The sequence below is a fragment of the Amphibalanus amphitrite genome, unplaced genomic scaffold, assembly GCF_019059575.1.
Source record: "Amphibalanus amphitrite isolate SeventyFive unplaced genomic scaffold, NRLGWU_Aamphi_draft 000920F_arrow, whole genome shotgun sequence".
Taxonomy (NCBI): domain Eukaryota; kingdom Metazoa; phylum Arthropoda; class Thecostraca; order Balanomorpha; family Balanidae; genus Amphibalanus; species Amphibalanus amphitrite.
The window spans coordinates 136,144-155,902 of record NW_024882414.1 but is presented as its reverse complement, the minus strand read 5'-3'; the positions used below and the strand labels follow the sequence as shown (position 1 = coordinate 155,902).

The 19,759-nt window shown below is 50.2% G+C and overlaps 1 protein-coding gene across 1 annotated transcript; it reads left to right on the top strand.

Annotated features, from left to right (window-relative positions):
* Positions 1-739: 739 nt before the first annotated feature.
* Positions 740-19,334, top strand: LOC122368076 (U-scoloptoxin(11)-Sm5a-like). The gene is made up of 4 exons (XM_043341707.1): positions 740-854; positions 12,183-12,353; positions 18,486-18,701; positions 18,959-19,334. The coding sequence occupies exons 1-4, from the start codon at positions 750-752 to the stop codon at positions 19,133-19,135; spliced, it is 669 nt and encodes a 222-aa protein (XP_043197642.1). The 5' UTR covers positions 740-749; the 3' UTR covers positions 19,136-19,334.
* The last annotated feature ends 425 nt before the right edge of the window (positions 19,335-19,759 follow it).

The window sequence follows — 19,759 nt, the reverse complement described above, 5'->3', positions numbered from 1 at the left end:
CGCCCATGTCTCACCACTCGCATGGCTAAATACTGAAGATGACAAAGACCTGGCGCGAGTCGCATGCTGAGGGAAAGTTGACCACCGCTCGTGCGTAATGGACTGAACAATACGGCCAAGGCCCTATATACCAATACGGCCCGAAACAGCAATCCAATTCAAAAGCGCGTATTGCTTCATGAAGAATCTATGGATCCGGCCCCCGACCTCTCGCGGACGCCGTTTGGGCTTTCCGAGCATTCATGACTTCCGAGCCGACCGTTATCTGAGGCTCATTGATTTTTAATGGAATATTATAGGGCAGGTCATTTTAACCGGCGTCGAACGCAATATGAGCGCATAAGCTTCCGTCGTACCTCCTATTGCTGGGGACGCTTTGCACCAGACCACCTAACCTAGTTGTACGCCTTTTAACGACGCTTAACAAACCATTTAAATTGAAGGTGTTTACGTTTTAATTAACCAAGTTTCGAAACTTCATTCGACAAAAGCACTGTAGACTATCACGGTGATGCGAATAAATGAGAAAATTAAGTAAAACGGAAGCGAAACATGCGATCAAAGTAATATTTGCTGGACCCATTTCTCTCTTGTATCTATAATAATAAAGTAATTGTGCTTGCCATCCGCGGTTTTCCCGTTGTGATGCGTTGAAGTCTGCGGCTGTCTGTGTCGGTGTAGCCTCGCCGGCCACCGTTATAAGAGCGGGACGCGGCGCCGGTAGATGCAGTGTCGGCGGGCGGGCGGCCATGCGGGCGGCGCTGCGGCTGCTGGCCACCGCCGTGCTGACCTGGACCGGAGCGTCCCCCACCGACGTCTGGGAGGTCACCAATGAGGTGGCGGCCAGCCCCGAGGTCAGTACTCGACGCGAACCGTGCTTCACCACCCCATGCCAGTCATTTAGGTATGAAGTGGTAATTGAATGGGAATCGTTTTTGCTTTGCTTTGTTTTGTTTTGTTTTGTTTTGTCGAAGAAAAACAGCCTTCCTGAATGATAGCTCGACTAAATGATAGGAGATGCTGTGTGGCCGAAGGGTCGCGGCCGTTTGTACCAACCCTGACGTTCCTTTTTCGCAACAGCACTGGAGTTTTTGTTTGTTTATTTTGTTTATTTGTGATTATCACCAACAGAGAAATTCTCCACTAACAGGTGAAGTCAGGAAAATAAAATGCATCAACACACACAACGGTATGAGGGAACCGCACGAGTATGAACATTCATTCAGACTGAAAACAAAATCCACAGTTCGAAGTATAAATATGAGAATGAAGGTAAGAGTGAGAATACGTGTATAAGTAAATATGAAAGTAAAAATAAAGAAAAAAACTTTGATATTAAAAAACTACAATAAAAACCACAATAAAAACCATCAGATGAGCTGAACAGCGAGTGTAACATGAGCAATGAGATGACTATGTGGATAAAACATGATGGATCAAACGAGCCCTAAAAACTCCAAAGCTGTCAGAGAAGATGTCTGCGCTCGCATTACTTGCCAAAAAGGCGTTCATGTGTTTTGGGATCCTGCAGAACATCCCAGTTCCTATCGTGCTCACGCGTGCTCGTGGTACATTGAACAGTGTGAGGGTGCGGGTCGATCGGGGTGGCACATGTAGATGGAATGAGTCGAGTAAGACTAGCGCATCGATTTTTCCTCGCACAATGTTTCTAAGAAAAATGATGTCGTGCTGAATTCTACGTTTTGCTAGGGTTGGCAATTTGAAGTGGGACAGAAGACTGTCATAAGAAAGTGAGGCTGTCTGTCCAGAAGTGCTATGAGATATGAGCCAGATGAGGAACTTGTGCTGCACCCGATCGACCCGCACCGTGTGGGACTTGGCCGCCCCCGCCCAGACCACGCTGCCGTACTCTAAAATGGAACGCACGTTAGCGTAGTAGGCAGCGAGCGCCGCTCCGCGGTTGAATTTTGACTCGCCGACACCGACCTGGAACGAACGGATCAGAAGACCGAGCGCACGGTTTGCTCTACTGACAATGTCGGACACATGCGGCTCAAATGTCAGCTTCGTGTCCAGTGTTACACCTAAGTCTTTAATTTTTGCAACAGAGTCTGGGACATTTAGAATATTTTGCAGATACGCGGTTGAATGAATTTGTCAATCCCGATTTTTTATTTAACCCTGGCCCGTATTGGTGTTTTGCCAGCCTCGAACGTGTAAGGGGAGTCCGTTGGACCCCCCTTGCCGTTTGGCCCCTGATCGAGCTAGAGCTTCGCGGGAAAAACGACCGTGTTGCCCGTGACAAGAGAAAAAGCCGATAATACCTAATTTTAAGGTCATAGGTCATTGGTTGACCTTCCAGGTCAGGTCAATGACCCAGAAGTCGGGAAAATCGGGACCTGTTAGAACGTCGTAAAGCGTGGCTGCTATGGGGTTTTCGGGGTGCTGATCACGAATATGTTAGTTTTGATCGCAGATGATGTCTTCATGCATTTAGGCCAGGTTGGGTCAGGTCAGGTCAGGTCAACTAGTAGGGGTCCTGCCGGGTAATCGTAGTACATTTCAACCGCCTCTGACAGCTTCGTAACATGTTACGAATGCACCAAAACTACTTCGTACATGTTCAAATGGTTGCTAAATTCGAATTCAGCTCCAAAAAGTAGCCTAGGAACATGTAAAACTCGACAAAGTGAACCGAAGTCATTAAAGGTCAATGACCTGACCTGACCTTCAGGTGACCTTGACAGTACACCCATCCTTATGCATGGGACCAACATCATATCACATGTTTAAACGCTTGAAACCGCGAAATGATTGCAAACGCGCGGCTAATGCGATCCGACGTACGCCGAATCTCGATTCCGGCCAAACATGGTCTCGGGAAATAGGTCACAGGTGAAATAGGCCATTTGTGTCAGGCTCATGAAATTTTCAGGGTAGGTGTCAAATTGATCAACTCGAGGAATACTGAACGTTTCGTTGCCATCGGTCGCTTTTTACGCGAGTTATTCGCGAAAAACCGAGGGGGTCCGTTCGACCCCCCCTATACGGGCGAGGGTTAAGCCGTATCCTTTGGCGCATTTACGCATCCCTCACGGTTCGTCGGAAGGTCATCTCAGGCTCAAAAGAAACGGTATATACCATTCGAAAGCTGACGGTGAGCTGAATCCAAAAATTGTAGCGCGTAGTGCGCTTACGTCATGTGCCTACCTCGCCCGGTCGCCACTAGAGGCGCTTGTGTTGAAATACACTGAGTTGACCGCTACATCTGGTGGCAGCGGTGGGCCGCTCCGCAGCCTGAGCCCCACACCATGGATGGTGAAAGTGATACGAGAGTGCAAGTGCTTGTACCGCCGCAGCCTAAAACCGAACAGTGCTCGATCACCGATTACATCGACTACTTTGAGGCTGTGGCGACGGCCAACGCGTGGGACGATACTGTGAAAGCCAGGATTTTTCCTGCGCTGCTCGGTATGGGCAATACTGTGCTGACAGACTGCCCGGAGGCTGACAAAAAGAGCTTTGCCAAAATCAAAACGTATCTCACTAAAGTTGGAGAGCCGTACCGTGATGCGTTTATGCTCGATTTGTTTCGTGTTCGAATGGCTGACCTTGAACCGGTCGAGAAGTACCGTGACCGTGTGGTGACTTTAGTTGAACAAGTTTACCCGTGGTTTGCAGCGAGCAATAAGGCAGCTCTTGCTCGTGATTTTTTTGTCTGTGGATTGCCAGATCCTATGAGGGCAGCAGTGTTGAACTCTGGCTCCTGCCGTAAGCTGGAAGAGGCTGTCAACTCAGCGCTGATGTGCTTCAGCCTCAGCGGCCGGCTCGGGTCGCGCGGCTCTGGAGGCGCTGCCGGTGGTGGTCACGTGACCTGGCGCACGGTGCGTTCGCCGGCCGCTCCGAGGGGAGGAGTGAGGAGCGGCGACCCGGCGCGGTCTGGCCCGAGGGCGGTATGCTGGCGCTGCGGTATTGCTGGTCATGTGCGTGCACAGTGCCGCGCTCCCGGCGACGGACTGGCTGGTAGACGGATGGAGGGCATCGCGGTTTCACCCGTCTCCGATGATGGCCGTGTCTACGTCGACATCGACATCGATGGCTGTCCGATGCAGCTTCTGGCTGATAGCGGTGCCACCGTCAGCTGTCTGCCCACTTCCTTCCGGCCCAACTCCATGGCTAAAGACGACTATGTTATCGCTGCCAATGGGTCGAGAATGCCTGTGTATGGTCTGCTGAACTGCTCTGTCTCGCTCAGTGGCGCTACGCTGATGCACGACTTCATCATCACCGACGTGCAGCGCGGCGTGGTGGGGGCAGACCTTCTGCAGAAGTTCGGCGCGTCCATCGACTTCGACCGTGGAGCTGTGCTTGCCGGTGTGAATCGTCACCCAGCTGGCGCGGCCGACAGTGTGACGTCACCTGGCTCCGGTGGCGCCTGCGTCGGAGGGACGGTCGTCGCGCCGGTGGCGCCATCTCTGGGCTACGTTGAGACTGCTCAGATTGGGGCGCCGCCTGCGCCTCCCTCCGCTCCGGTGGCGCCATCTGCAACTCCCTCCGCTTCGGTGGCGCCATCTGCGAGACACAGCGTGAAGGAAGATACTGCCGCCGGTGAGGCGCCGCTGCTGGACTGGGAGGAGGGATGCTTCCACGAGGTCGGGATGCTGGCTACCGGTGAGGACTTACTGAGCGAGTGTGACTTTGATGATAGCAGCGATGCTTCGTGTAACGGACTTGAAAAGCTTAAGAGCCAGTTTGCGGACGTGTTCAATGGTCTCGGGCGCACCAGTTTGATAGAGCATAAGATAGAAACAACATGTGACCAGCCCATAGTGTGTCGCCCTCATAAACTGCCAGCGGCATATATGTCTCGAGCTCAAAGTGCAATCGATCAAATGCTTCGTGATGGGGTGCTAGAACAAAGTGACAGTGACTACATGAACCCCGTGGTGCTTGTTAAAAAGAAAAGCGGCGACATACGTGTCTGTATTGATTTCAGGAAACTGAATGAGGTGACGGTGAAAGATCGTCAGCCTGTGCCGCTGGTGTCAGACGTCATCGGGAAGCTGGCGGAGTCGACAGTGTTCTCAGTGCTCGATGCTCGCTCGGGATACTATCAGATCCCTCTCAGGGAACAGGACAGAAAGAAGACGGCCTTCCAGTTTAATGGCCAGCTACTGCAATTTCGTACAATGCCGTTCGGTCTCTGCAACGGTCCCAGTACGTTCAACCGTCTGGTGCAGAGGCTGACACAAGATCTGCCATGTGTGGCAGCGTATTTCGATGACTGGTGCATCCACAGCCGGGACGAGTCGTCACATTTGGAGGATCTGCGCTGTGTCTTGCAGAGACTACGAGAAGCTGGACTGACGCTGAACGGCGAGAAGTGCCGGTTTCTGCTGACATCCCTGGAGTCGTTCCTTGGCTTCAGCATCGAGGGTGGTATGATTCGACCGACGAAGGAGCACATCAGAGCTGTTGAGGCGATACCGCGGCCTGGCGATCAGACAGCTCTCAGGAAGTTCCTGGGCCTGTGCGGCTTCTATAGGTCGCACATCGCGGAATTCAGCTTGATTGCGAGGCCGTTGCACGATCTTTTGCAGAAGGGGAAGTCATTTCTCTGGGATGGCGCGCACGAGACAGCGTTTTGTCGGCTGAAGGCCCTGCTGGCTGAACGTCCGGCTCTGAAGATTCCTACGGAATCGTCACAGCTATCAGTGCGGACCGACGCCAGCGAGAATGGCTTCGGCTGCGTACTAGAGGCAGACGGCCAGCCTGTGGAGTTCAGCAGCAGAGCATTCAACAAGTCACAGCGGCACTACTCCGTAATAGAAAAAGAAGCATGCGCGATTGTACACGCTTTGAAGAGATGGCGTCACCTGCTGGTGGGACGGCCGGTACGTCTGTTCACGGATCACAAGCCTCTTCAGTGGTTGCGCTCCAAGAAGGATCTGACTGGTCGGCTGGGTCGCTGGGCGCTACTACTGGAGGAGTTCGACATCAGCATTCATCACGTCGCAGGATCTGAACATGTCGTCCCGGACGTGCTCAGCCGGTCGTTCCCGGAGCAGCCGCAGTGTGTCGCTAGTGTCGCTGACTGGCGCTCTGAGCTGGCGACTGATGACGGCGTGCGCCAGCTGCAGGACAGGAAGCCGGACGAGTTCCGAGTGAACGGGCGTGGTGCGCTCTGCCATGTGCATCCGGTCTTCGGAGAACAGCTGGTGGTACCGCGGTCCCAACGCGACGGCATCATCAAGTTGCTTCGTGATGACCCATTGGCGGGTCACGCCGGATCCAAGAAGACCGTTCGGCGTGTACAGGAGCGTTATTTTTGGCCGGGAATGACCAGGGATATAAAACAACATGTAAAAGGATGTATCGTGTGCTGCACTGTGAAAGATAACCCTGTTCCGACGGCGCCATTGACACCGGTAGACACGTCTGCCCTGAACGTGTGGGAAAAAGTCTCTGTAGACATTGTTGGCCCGATCTTACCGGTGACAGAGAGCGGTGCTAGATTTATCGTGGTTTGTCAGGACTATTTTTCGAAGTGGCCCGAGATGACAGCCCTACCGTCGACTGAGACGGAGGTCATTCAGAGCTGGCTGTTTGATCATGTTTTCTGTCGTCATGGGTTTCCGTCTGAGATAGTAACTGACCAGGGGACGCAATGGATGAGTGCTTCGTTTAAACAGTTTTGTGAAAAACTAGGCATTAAGCATAGGACGACTTCTCCGTATCACCCACAGTCTGACATGGTCGAGCGTTTTAACAGAACACTGCTCAATATGATACGGTCGTATGTGGGAGAACACAAGGCGAGTTGGGATCAGAACTTACAGTCGTTGGCCTTTGCTTACCGGACCGCCGTGTGTGAAACAACTCAGTCAACGCCGTTCGAGTTGCTGTTTTGTAGACGCGCGCAGTTGCCGATTGACACGCTCCACTCGAGTATGCGCGAAGTGACGAGCTCGGGTCTCATGGCTCGGCTGTCTGATGTGAGGGCTACGGCTCGTGATGTGTCGAAGCGAGCAGCGGCGAAACGAGCAGACGGGTACAATTCGGCGAAACATGTCAAAGTTCGTGAGCTCAAAGTGGGCGATGATGTATTTTGGAAACGGCCTATTCGCAAGGTGGGTGTCTCGCCGAAACTGCAGCCGATCTGGTCTGGCCCGTTTACTGTCACCCACAGAACGTCTGATGTAAACTATCGCATCCGAGACTCTGATGGGAAATCGGTCGTTGTGCATGTAAATAACCTGAAAACCTGTCACCAGGGCTGGTAAAAAAGCAAATTGCGTCCCCGACCAAAAAATGAGAGCGAAAAATGACCCCGACCTTTTTACGATTCATGTATGCAGGCTGCATGCAACTACGATGCGCGTTTCCTTAGGTTTCATTTCTATATTATTTTTTTACGAGCAGTCATATGTGCTAAATTGCTTATCAGACTCGCGCTTCGAAATTTCCAGTTTGTTAATTAGATGTCACGGCATCACTCGGTCAGCGGGTAGCGTAACAGACGAAGAACCCGGAAAGGGTAGGGGGCGCTACGATCGTCGAACAGATGCAATAGGTGTCGCTATTGTATCGGTAGCTCACAACGACGACGGCTAGAAACTATCGACCCCGCATGAATTTACCATGTCCAACCGGTCCGACCCCGGTTCCGAATCTAGTCGTTTGTCTAGTCGTATAGCTGGCTACAACTGGTCGTCAATCAACCCCGCTTGAAATAGCACAGCCGACAGCGGGGTCGGTGTCTAAGCGTCTGTTAGTATGTGTTTGATCATCTAGTTTGATCTAGTTTTTGTTAGCAACTGTCGACGGTAGTTTTGCTGTTAACGGAAGTGAGTTGTGGCTACTAATTGTTCATAACCATGTTGTAGGTATGTATTAGGTATAGGGGCTTTTTATGTCCTTGTTAAAGGGGATATACCTACGTTGTGGATTCAATGATATCTTTTACTCGCGTTTAGTTTCTGCTTTATTTGAAACTTATTTATTACTGTAAAAGTTTACTAAATGTGGTAATTTTGACCCCGGGTACTTGAACTTTTACTGGTACTGTGTCCCCGACGACGTCAATAGGACATAACACTTTACCAGCCCTGCCTGTCACGTACCGCATGTCGCTGGACGCGGTGTCATTCGTACGAGAGGCAGGCCGCCGCTGAAGACGCAGTAGGCATAGTGTCTGTGTCTCCGTGCTCGTGCCTCAAGTGTCATTAGAAGCTTGTTTTTTTTGTGGGGGGGAGGTGTGTGTTGAACTTGGTGGGGAGGTGTAGCGCGTAGTGCGCTTACGTCATGTGCCTACCTCGCCCGGTCGCCACTAGAGGCGCTTGTGTTGAAATACAGTCAGTTGACCGCTACAAAATGTAATTTTTATCAAAATCGATCGATGGCCTTTTTTGAAAATTGCGTTTTTGTAAAAACTTAATAATCTTCTATTCAACGGGCTGTCCCGGACATTCTTGAAAACATAAGCATGTATTTTTGAGTTCCAGTGAAAGCTGAACGCCAAAAGAACAATATTTAGCGAAGCAATATTTCCAAACATTAATATGCGTCTCTCACAGCCGATAATAAGGCGCAATCACACAGCTCAGTGTCACGATGGACCAAAGTCAGCCACACAGAAGCGTGAAATGACCCTTATCGACTCGCAGACCCGGCGCTCTCGGCCCGCCTGACCGGCCACGGAAAGGACGTTCGGCTCTCGTTCTACTAAACAAATGTCATATTTGTCAGTTTAACTGTCCATATCGCTATTAAAGTTATTCAGGATACCTGTGAAGAAAAATCATTGTTCTGCTTGATTTACAACATGCTTTAATTTACATTTTTCTTTTACATGTTTTGTTCCATCCAGCTGCGATCAGTGCCCGCGCAGGGGAAGTGAGCGGGGTTTCACTGTCAGAGGCTGTACTGGTGACAGCTGCTCGGCCGTGCGACCGGTCAAAGGTTACCCTGCCCCGCCGGGCGCTACCCCCACTCCACCCGAGCTGAGGCCGGTGCAGCCTCTGACATTTCAGCGCGGCCAATTTTCCTTATATGGGCATGATGCCAAGCTCGATTGAGCAAAGGAGACATGAACAAATGAAGATTAATGCATGATGTGAAGATGACAGAACAACGAGTTTTCTTCACAGGTATCCTGAATAACTTTAATAGCGATGTGGACAGTTAAACTGACAAATATGACATTTGTTTAGTAGAACGAGAGCCGAACGTTCTTTCCGTGGCCGGTCAGGCGGGCCGAGAGCGCCGGGTCTGCGAGTCGATAAGGGCCATTTCACGCTTCTGTGTGGCTGACTTTGGTCCATCGTGACACTGAGCTGTGTGATTGCGCCTTATTGTCGGCTGTGGGAGACGCATATTAATGTTTGGAAATATTGCTTCGCTAAATATTGTTTTTTTGGCGTTCAGCTTTCACTGGAACTTAAAAAATACATGTTTATGTTTTCAAGAATGTCTGGGACAGCCCGTTTAATAAAATATTATTAAGTTTTTACAAAAACGCAATTTTCAAAAAAGGCCATCGATCGATTTTGATAAAAATTACATTTTTGGATTCAGCTCACCGTCAGCTTTCGAATGGTAGGGTAGAGTGGGGCAAAGGGCCCAGGGCGGGTCAAACGCCCACCCCTCTTTTTTATGAAGTGCTCGACTTTTCGAAGAATTCTCGATAGCCATTTTCAAGAACGAGCAGGAATCTACTTTTGCCCCCTTTTTCGGATCTACAAGTGGGTTGTTCTGGACGTAAGATAAAGATTAGTTTATTTCAGACAATTTTTAGATATTACATGTTTTCATACTACTAAAACTTTGTCTGACAGAGATTAAAGTAGGCAATGAAATTTAGCTACGCAGAACCTGCGGATTTAAGCTACGTTTTGAGCATTTACTGGTTTGCAACACAATCGTCACACGCTTAATTTTGGTGGACTTCGTTTTGAATGTGCTGTTGGGGTAATACGCCCACTTTGGTGTGGGACAAAACGCCCATCATGGGCGTTTTACCCCTAATGGGAGTTATACAGTACGGGTATTTGCGAACATTTTTGGCTGAATTGTCGGGATACGTTTCTACTGCTCAGGATTCTTATGAAATATGCAATATACTGGTTAGTATCGCCTGGAACAATTTATTCGCACGAACTAATCTCCGCTCTTTAAGGCCGTGACAGCCCGTTGACTGAATGAGGAGTGGGGTGGTAACAACAGTGTTCAAGATGTGTTTGGTGGTGTAATCTATTGATTTAAAGTCAAACGAAATGAGAATGGATAAATACTGCATTCTTTTGTCAGAGTACCGAGCGTGTAATGAAACGTTCAGGACTGGGCGTTATGCCCCACTCATATGAGCGTTATGCCCCATGGGTGGGGCAAAACGCCCGATTTGTAGTCCTCTCAATTCGGATGGCATATCTCAAAAACCATGCATGCCACTTGTTTCTGATGTGTTATTCGAAGAAAGCCAAGGTAATGAGCTACCAGATCAGCTACCTAGTTGTCTTTCAAATTTGTAAGATAAAGAGATACTGGGGCTGGAAAGTTAGGGTGGGCGCTTTGCCCCACTCTACCCTATATACCGTTTCTTTTGAGCCTGAGATGACCTTCCGACGAACCGTGCCCTCAGGTCAACTTTCTGTAATACCTACCAATGCAGACGTGGACGTATGCGCGGTCCGAAAATGTTGCAACCTTCCAACGATCTTGCAGTGCCACGATAATCTTCATTAGGAGATAACACTTTCAGGAAGTACCAAGATCCAAAGTGCTTCTTTCTTGTTCCCAAGTGCTCTTTTTTCGGCCACCTAACCCTCGCGGGCCGGGGCCCGGGACGAATACCTATTTGCGATAGCTCCCGACCGCTAAGGGATAGAAGCACCGAACCTTCAGTACCTCTTTCCCCATCAATTTCACATCTCCTGCAGTAAGAAATTTGAACCCAGCCCCCTTGACGACGTCACAGGCTCGATTTTCCAAGACCTCTGCACGACAAATTTCGACGTCACAGACGTGAAATTCAAACGGCTGCCAAAAATAGAGTTTTAGAGATAAAGGCAAATTCGAGCACGGTTGTGTAGCATGCCTATGACTTCGGTAAAAATTCAAAAATAATTTTGGTGACCTGAGGTCAGAGTTCCAATACATAACCAGTGCTTCGACAGCCGATAGGTTCAGCGAGGGGCTAAGCGAGTTGGAGATCCATTCTCCCTCCCTATGTTTTCAAGGACGGCCAAATGCAGGTCCCGATGAGGTTAAAATGCTGCCATTGCAGGCAGGCGGCTGCGTTTACCATCCACTCGACATTGTCCCCAGACCCCATGAGTGCGGCAGTCCTTCCAGCGGACGGGGGTTATCGGTCGGACTCGGTAGTCACGGGCAGCCGATACGGCTAATGCACCGGGCGGGTACTGTTTGAAGACAGAGATTAGGGGGTGGCTGCTCAGCTCCCGCGGCGGTCGGGTCACCGTACGGAGTACGGGCGTCCCGGAGTGCTCCTGGCAGCTGATAACGCCGCTAATAACACCGTGTGTAGTTGGAGTGGGTGAGGGTGGGTGGGTGTAAATACGTGTGGGCTGGGAGGAGGAGTAGGTATGTGTGTACTGCACTCTGTGTACTGCGCATTGTCAATGCCCCGTACTCAGCATGCGTTTCGTGTGAACCGTCGTAACGAGTTTGCTTTTATAAGCATGCTTGTAGTGATGATGGAGAGATGATTTTTGACGTCGTAGATGTTTGTCACCAGGCTAGTTACACTGCATCTCTCTCTCTCTCTCTCTCTCTCTCTCTCTCTCTCTCTCTCTCTCTCTCTCTCTCTCTCTCTCTCTCCTCTCTCTCTCTCTCTCTCTCTCTCTCTCTCTCTCTCTCTCTCTCTCTCTCTCTCTCTCTCTCTCTCTCTCTCTCTCTCTCTCTCTCTCTCTCTCTCTCTCTCTCTCTCTCTCTCTCTCTCTCTCTCTCTCTCTCTCTCTCTCTCTCTCTCTCTCTCTCTCTCTCTCTCTCTCTCTCTCTCTCGGCTATCCGAAATTTTAAAACGAACTTCAAAGTTTGGCATTTCCTATTTATAGAAAATCATCCGTAAAAAATAAAATAGGAAGGGCAGCAAACAAGGTTACAGCTGTTGGTAACAAGGTGAGCACTGACCAGGTGATAGACGCTGGTGCCTGATGTGCTCCATTCGGGGTTTCTTTTCTGACCGGTGGGGCCGCCCCCAGGACTCGGGCCGGGCAGTGTGCCGACCGGCGGCCGTTTGCGCTGTGGTGCAGACCAACGCCTGGGGCGTCAGCCGGCAGGAGCTGTGCCGGTGTCCGGGCCGCCAGCGGTGCCCACTGCACTGGGACAATGAGGACGGCCACTCGATGACACACGGCTCCAGCCAGTACAAGGTGAGGTGGCAAGCCGGGGCGACTGCCTGTCACACCCGTCTGATGACTTACATGCGCATGTACCGCACGCATGTTGTGTCGCCATTACCCATTCATCGAAGGATGTATGTAGCAGCAACTTATCACTTCCCTTTTATTGTTTCTTTATTTCTGTCGAGTTTAATTGTAACTCCAAATATAATCATCCCGGATCCCGACGATCAGCGCTGCCTACCAGCAGCCTGCTTTCGATAGACTACGGGATCGCGCGTTGCAGAACTTTAATTATTGATTTCTAGTTGCGTTATCTGGCATCTGAAATGACTTGTCAAAATATGTTAAAAATTTATTTCAACTACATTTCAAAAAGTTTCTAAATTAATCTTAAAATATTGACGCTTTATGTCAATATTTGAGTCGTCCCCTGACCGCCGGCCGGAACGGACGTGTCCCCTGCCCCTCCGTGCCTGGACCCAGTGCGCCGCGACCCTTCCAGTGATTAGTTCTAACTAAGGGAGCCAGGCGGCGGGTGGTGAGATACTATGGCTGACATGGCTGAAATCGATATTAAGGAAGAAGCCAAGAAAATCTTAAGTGAATTTGAATTCGTCCAACGACTCCAGGACCTGGTAACGGAAGCCGTTGCTCAAGCAATCAACCGGGTCAATGAAGCGGCTGAAGCCCGAATAGCGTCGCTCGAGACTGAGCTGTCTTCCACCAAAAACAGGCTCGAGGAAGCTGAGCGGCGCATCGAAGATCTGGATGCGTACAACCGTCGCACCAGCCTGCTGATCACCGGGGTGCCGGAGACGAGCGGTGAGGCGACAGACAACCTGGTGCTGGACGTCGGCCGGGCTGCCGGTCTCAATCTGACGGCCGACAACCTGGACCGGTCCCACCGCCTTGGACGTCCACAGCCAGGCAAGGTACGGCCCATCATCGCCAAATTCGCCACAACAAACGCTCGACAAAAACTATTCGATAAGCGAAAGGAGCTGACGGCTGAAAAGGTGGGTGGCCATCCGGTGCTGACCCGGTCAGTAATTAGCCGCATCTTTGTGTCAGAGTGCCTTACAGCTAAGAACCAGCACCTATTCTTCTTGGCTAGGCAGCTCCGGAAACGAAAGTCTCTGTGGGCCGCCTACACGACCAACGGCTGTGTGCGCGTGAAGAAGACAGAGGGAGACATTGCAGTCTCAATCAAAGAGCCAGCTGACCTTGAAGATATCGTGGGAGCCGACGCTTTCCGGGAACTCCGACCACGGGAGACCGAGCCAGCCCGCTCGGCGCGCCGCGGGTCGGGGCCCGCCTGGCAGGCCGCTGACGCCATCAACGCGTGGGTGACCGAGCGCCGCCGCGGGAGGTCCCCCGCCGTTCGGGGCGACTGAGGGGACGGCCCCCGCCGCTGAGCTAACCAGCCGACCATCGAAGGCATTATAAGGACGGTCTGCGCAGCTGCGCAAATACTCGGACTCAGGCAACACCTCATCAATCAGCTGCTCGCCCCGCCGTCTCTGACAGTGGGCGTGTCGACAGGGAACGATTCCCGAGCGGTGACCGTTAGGCGAGCCGGGCCTACGCTGTGAATAGTGACACCCCATCTCCCAGACGGGCCGGCACCCCCCCCCCCCCCGCCCTCCCGGCTGGGGCTGGGTTTCCGGTGCCGGTTCGTACAGCGCCGGCCGTACATGCGTCCAGTGTTAAACATAACCAAATCACCTTACATGACCTTGTGTATATTGCATATTGCCCATCATATATTGTCTTGTGCTCAGTGTGATATGATTTCCCACCTGACAACGATGCACGAGTTAACGATAGCTGTGCCCAGTCGTCGTATGTCATTTTTTTATATGCTTTAACGTTTCGGAGCTATCAATGTCTATCATCTCCGCTTTCTCGACGCATAGAGACGAAAGTATGCGGATGTACTTGCTCATCTCTCAAAATCAGTGTCATCTTGCCAAAAGTTCAGCCATAGCCCACATTGCACATTGTTTTATGTAAACTGTTCTCTCGCCACCCGCCGCCAGTCGAAGCGCCTTCCCCGTGCCCACAATGCCACCAGTAACTGGTACGCTCCGAAGCGATGGTGTTAACATCTCCGCAATTAATATCAACTCCATCACTGCCAACGAAAGGCTACAGGAGCTTCAAAGCTACGTTGACATTAACGATATTAGCATACTAGCACTATCTGAAACAAAACTTGACACCACTATACATTCCAGTCTTTACTCTCTGAAAGGTTTTCATGCGCCATTACTAAAAAACAGGACAAGGAAGGGCGGAGGAGTTGCAGTATATGTCAGAGACACACTACCTTTTTCGCAAATATCACATCTTGAGTGTGAGCTCTTTGAAACCCTATGGGTGAAAATCAAATTCCATAAAACGACGCTGCTGCTCTGCTCAGTTTATCTTCCACCGAACACCACTAGCGACCGACAATCTCAATTCCTAGATTACTTGTCTGACTGTGTCCTTGAAGCTAAACAGCATAGTCCCGATCTTCTGGTCCTCGTTGGCGATTTTAATGCTGGAAACTGCTGGCTGCCTAGTAATTCACCCAACCACTCCCCCATCACCACTTTCGAAAACAAACTGAAAAATATCACTGAAGCGTCAAACTTAACTCAAATTATTAACACAGCAACCCGCGTACAAGGGGACACCCACAACTTAAGAGATTTGATATTTGTAGACCGAACCGAACTAATTAAATCTTCAGGAGTTTTACCGGCTTTCTCAAACATCGACCATTTCCCTCTACTTATTTCTTTGTCCCTTCAGAAAATCGACGCTGACCGACATGTAACAACAACCCGCTGGGACTACTCAAATACCAACGTTGACGGTTTCATTAATACACTGAGAAACATAGACTGGAGCGCCATAACAAATGCCGACACCGATGATGCAATTGAAATGTTAACAGAAGCCATCTTGCATACTGCAGTAGCTCACATACCAAAGAAAACCGTAAAGATCCGCAATCACAAACCGTGGCTAACAGCAGAGCTGAGGCGCGAAATGCGTAAACGAGACCGGTTATTCAAGCTTGCTCAACGTCACAACTCAGAAAGAGATTGGTCGATCTGGCGATCTCAGCGCAACCTTGTAACCAGCCTTAATAGAAAACTCAAAAATGAAACCATTAAACACAAAGTACATCTAATTGTCACTAGCAAGAAAACCCCTTACAAATACCACAAAATCCTGAAAAGCGTTACGGGGTTCAAGCAAAACTCCATTATGGCTCCTCTGATTGTCGAAAATGATCTTGTAAGTGACGACCACCGCAAGGCCGAGGCCCTCAATTCGTACTTTTGTTCCCAGACAGAAATAAACATTACAGATAAACACTTACAGCTCGTACGCGAATACAAATCTTCATATAACAGCACTCAGCACACCTTCCAGTTTTCTCCCATTACACCTCGAGATGTTTTGAAGACCATCAATGGGCTGGATTCGTCTAAAGCCACCGGCTCCGACGGCGTACCGACGAAACTAATCAAAATGTCAGCGGCTTACATTGCTGAGCCTCTATCCAGAATCTTAAACAAATCAGTCCAAAAAGGCAGGTACCCAACTCAGTGGAAGAAAGCCACAGTTAAACCAATTTTTAAAGGGAAGGGCTCCCCATCTGAGGCTGCATCATATCGACCAATAAGCTTACTGCCTTGTCTATCGAAAATATTCGAAAAACTTATGTTCACTCAGATATATGAGCACATTCACAGTCATTCGCTCTTAACACAAAAACAAAGTGGTTATCGCCCTGGTCACAACACAGAGCTCCAGCTTGCTTATCTAACTCACAGGCTATATAGAGCCATGGACTCGGGTGAGGATTACACAATCATTTACCTGGATATATCAAGATATTTCGAAAAGATTTGGCATGAGGGGCTGCTAGCAAAATGTGATAAAGAATTTGGTATAAGAGGTGCACAACTTGATTGGCTAAACTCTTATCTAAGTGACAGGAGACAAGTAGTCCAGCTAGGCCAAACTACGTCCACCCAGCGTGAGTTATCCGCAGGAGTGCCACAGGGATCCATCCTAGGTCCACTGCTGGCCATAATGTATCTAAATGGGCTCAGTAGCGTTACCAACAATGAAATGCTATTTTTTGCGGATGACAGCTCCTTACATGCCAGTCACAATGTTAATAATTTTCATGAAGTTGAAAAATCACTGCAAATCGACTTAAATCGCATCAAACGCTATGGAGACGACTGGATAATAACATTTAATGCTACAAAAACAGTCCAACAAACGCTTAGTAACAAAAAAACACACATTCCGTGCCTGGAATTTGGCGGTTCACCAATTCCCATTCGCGATTCCCACAAACACCTTGGAGTAACAATCTCAACTGATCTGAGATTCAAGTCTCACGTCAACAACATCCTATCAAAATTTTACCGCACGATGAGTCCTCTCTTCCCAATAGCATCTCTACTTCCACGACAAATCTTACTTCAAATCTATCAAATGTATGTCCAGCCCCATCTCGACTACTGCGACTCAATATTTGATTGCCATCTGACAGCATTTGACAAGTCCCGACTAGAGAAAGCACAGAACAGGGCGGCACGCCTTATCACTGACACACCTCGAAGGACGTCTACAGCGGGCCTCCGGAAAGAGCTGGGCTGGACCTCACTAGTAGACAGACGTCGCGCCCACAAAGTGCAACTCTATCACAAGATAGCATTAGATGATCGTGTTCCGGACTTCATAAAAGACATCATACCCAAAACGAGAAACCTAGAGATGGAGAGAAATCTGCGATGCACACAGTCCACTCAACGCACCATCCCAGCAGTCCGCTCAGCTTCCTACGCGAGATCTATCATCCCAACAACAACAAGAATCTGGAACGAACTACCCAACGACTTACGAGCCGAACACAGCCAAAAATTCTTCAAAAAGAGGCTGTATGCATATGCCGGTATAAACATGTCACCTAGCTCCTACCTAAGCACAGGTTCCAAAATTGGAAACCGGCTTCACACCCGACTCAGGCTTAATTCATCAGATCTTAAAGACCACAGATTCAAATTAGGGAAAAGTGATTCAGCCAAGTGCAGTTGTGGTGCTGCTACAGAAAACAACGAGCATTTCCTCCTAATCTGTCCACTCTTTCGCACAGAACGAGAAGAATTGTTCGAAAGGTTAACTGAAATTCTCAGTGAGAACTTTCAAAACATTCCTCGGAAAAAGAAAATAGAAACACTGCTAAATGGGCCTTCGCGAGTTATAAAGGTTACCCGCCATGACACCGCCATGGCCGTCCAGAGCTATATACTCAAAACGCGGAGATTTGCCTGCTAGAACTAGGAGCAGCACTTCCATTTCGGAATACAGAGCAATGGCGCGAGTAGGGGCGGGGACAGGCGCTTCGGCCAAGGCAGGGTCGACTTCGCTATGTTAATATTGACATTTTGATTAAGATCAGTAGTGATTAGTAGTGTTCGATTAGAAGTGTTATTGTCTGCTTTCTACGTGTTTCGAGCGGCGTCTCGTTTTAAGCGCCATAGCGCTTCTACGCCAATCGTAATGTTTCGACAAGTGTAAATATGGATGCTCAAATAAATCATCTCTCATCTCATCTCATCTCATGTCTCTGAATGGACCCAGAGCCTGCCAATAAAGGGATCTCTTTCTCTCTCTCTCTCTCTCTCTCTCTCTCTCTCTCTCTCTCTCTCTCTCTCTCTCTCTCTCTCTCTCTCTCTCTCTCTCTCTCTCTCTCTCTCTCTCTCTCTCTCTCTCTCTCTCTCTCTCTCTCTCTCTCTCTCTCTCTCTCTCTCTCTCTCTCTCTCTCTCTCTCTCTCTCTCTCTCTCTCTCTCTCTCTCTCTCTCTCCTTCTGAATATCTGCTGGCATGAAAGTGAATTATGCAGGTATTCGTGCCCTATTGGCCAGTCATCTCTCTAGTCTCGCCCTTGGCACTATATAATTGGTCGAGGCAAGATGACACACGGGTTGTTGCGGCCGGCTCCTCGGCCCGGCCGTTGCCGACCGCCGACGCTGACCGGTCATAGGCATGCCGGCCAGCGATGAGTCAACAATTAGGTACCGTAGTGTCTCGCCACGCAGCCATCATCGACCAGTACTAACCCCATTGCTGCGGGCGGTGCAGTTTTGTCAGCAGGCGCCGGCCCTGGCGCCGTGCGCGGAGGGGCAGCTGGCCATGACGGACGAGCTGGTGACCTACCTCGACCCCGGCACGCCGATGGAGCACCACGAGCAGCTGCACTGCCGCTGTTCGGCCGGCCGCCGGCTGCTGCAGACCGACTTCCAGTGGCGAGAGCTGCCCGACGGGGAGCTCATCCAAACAGAGCACAGCTGTGTGCAGGTGGGATAGCCCGGCGCGCGCGGCAACCCCCTGAAAGTGTGCTCGGAATGTTTGGATCCGTGATTCAACATGATTGTGATTAAATACGACGCATGATAAAGTGCGAGATGGTCGTGTGCTTCTAGCAAGAGGCAGGCCCATTGCTCGCCACTTCTAGGCCTGTTATTTTTAGCTGCTTAAGTGAAGGGGCGTGACGTGTCCTCTGCTCTGTGAGATCTGCGGCCTGCGCCGCTGAGTTCCGTGACGCTCTGCTGCAGATGCCGGTGTGCCGACCGGGTCAGCACTGCAAGTTCATCACGCGCACTCCACAGTCGAGTCTGGTGCAGGTGAACTGCGCGTGCGCCGGTCGCCTCAGCTGTCCGTCGGCCACGGACAGCCAGGTGCTGCGGGTGCCGATCGGCAGCGGCTTCCTCGTCTCGGTCCTCTGTCGGTAGTCCTCTGTCGGTAGTCCTCGGTCGGTAGTCCTCTGTCGGTAGTCCTCTGTCGGTAGTCCTCGTCGGTAGTCCTCTGTCGTCTTGGCCCGCCAGCTCCACCGACAGAGAGACTAACTCGCCGCCGGCAGAAGGCAACTGTGTGATGTAGCGATCTATTCTGTTCCAAACGCACCGGTCGAGAATAAAACAACGTGAACGAAACGAACTGACATCTTTGAAAACTAAACTCGTCTTTGCGTCTACTGCACTCGCCGTCTTTGATGTATCCGTTCCCCTGTCTTCGGTAGTCCCGCTTTCTTGCTTCACCGCACTTCCCGATGCTAGTCCACTCGCTGGAACCAGTGACCAGGGTTGGCAGCCTGGCCATGGGAATTCGGCAGAAAGGTGTAGGTATGTGATATGATATGCCTATGCATTTCTATTAAATGGGAGAATAACTATGTATATGGAAGCGGAAGTTGACAAAAACAGGGTATGAAGTACGGCCCTGCAGCTACCAATAGCTCCCTCCACCTATTCCCAGTGCGGCAGAACAATTACCCAGTGGACCCTATCTTATGTTGTGACCTATGATCGGGAGGATGCCACGTTACGTAGTTAGGACTTAAGAGCTGACATCTTCAA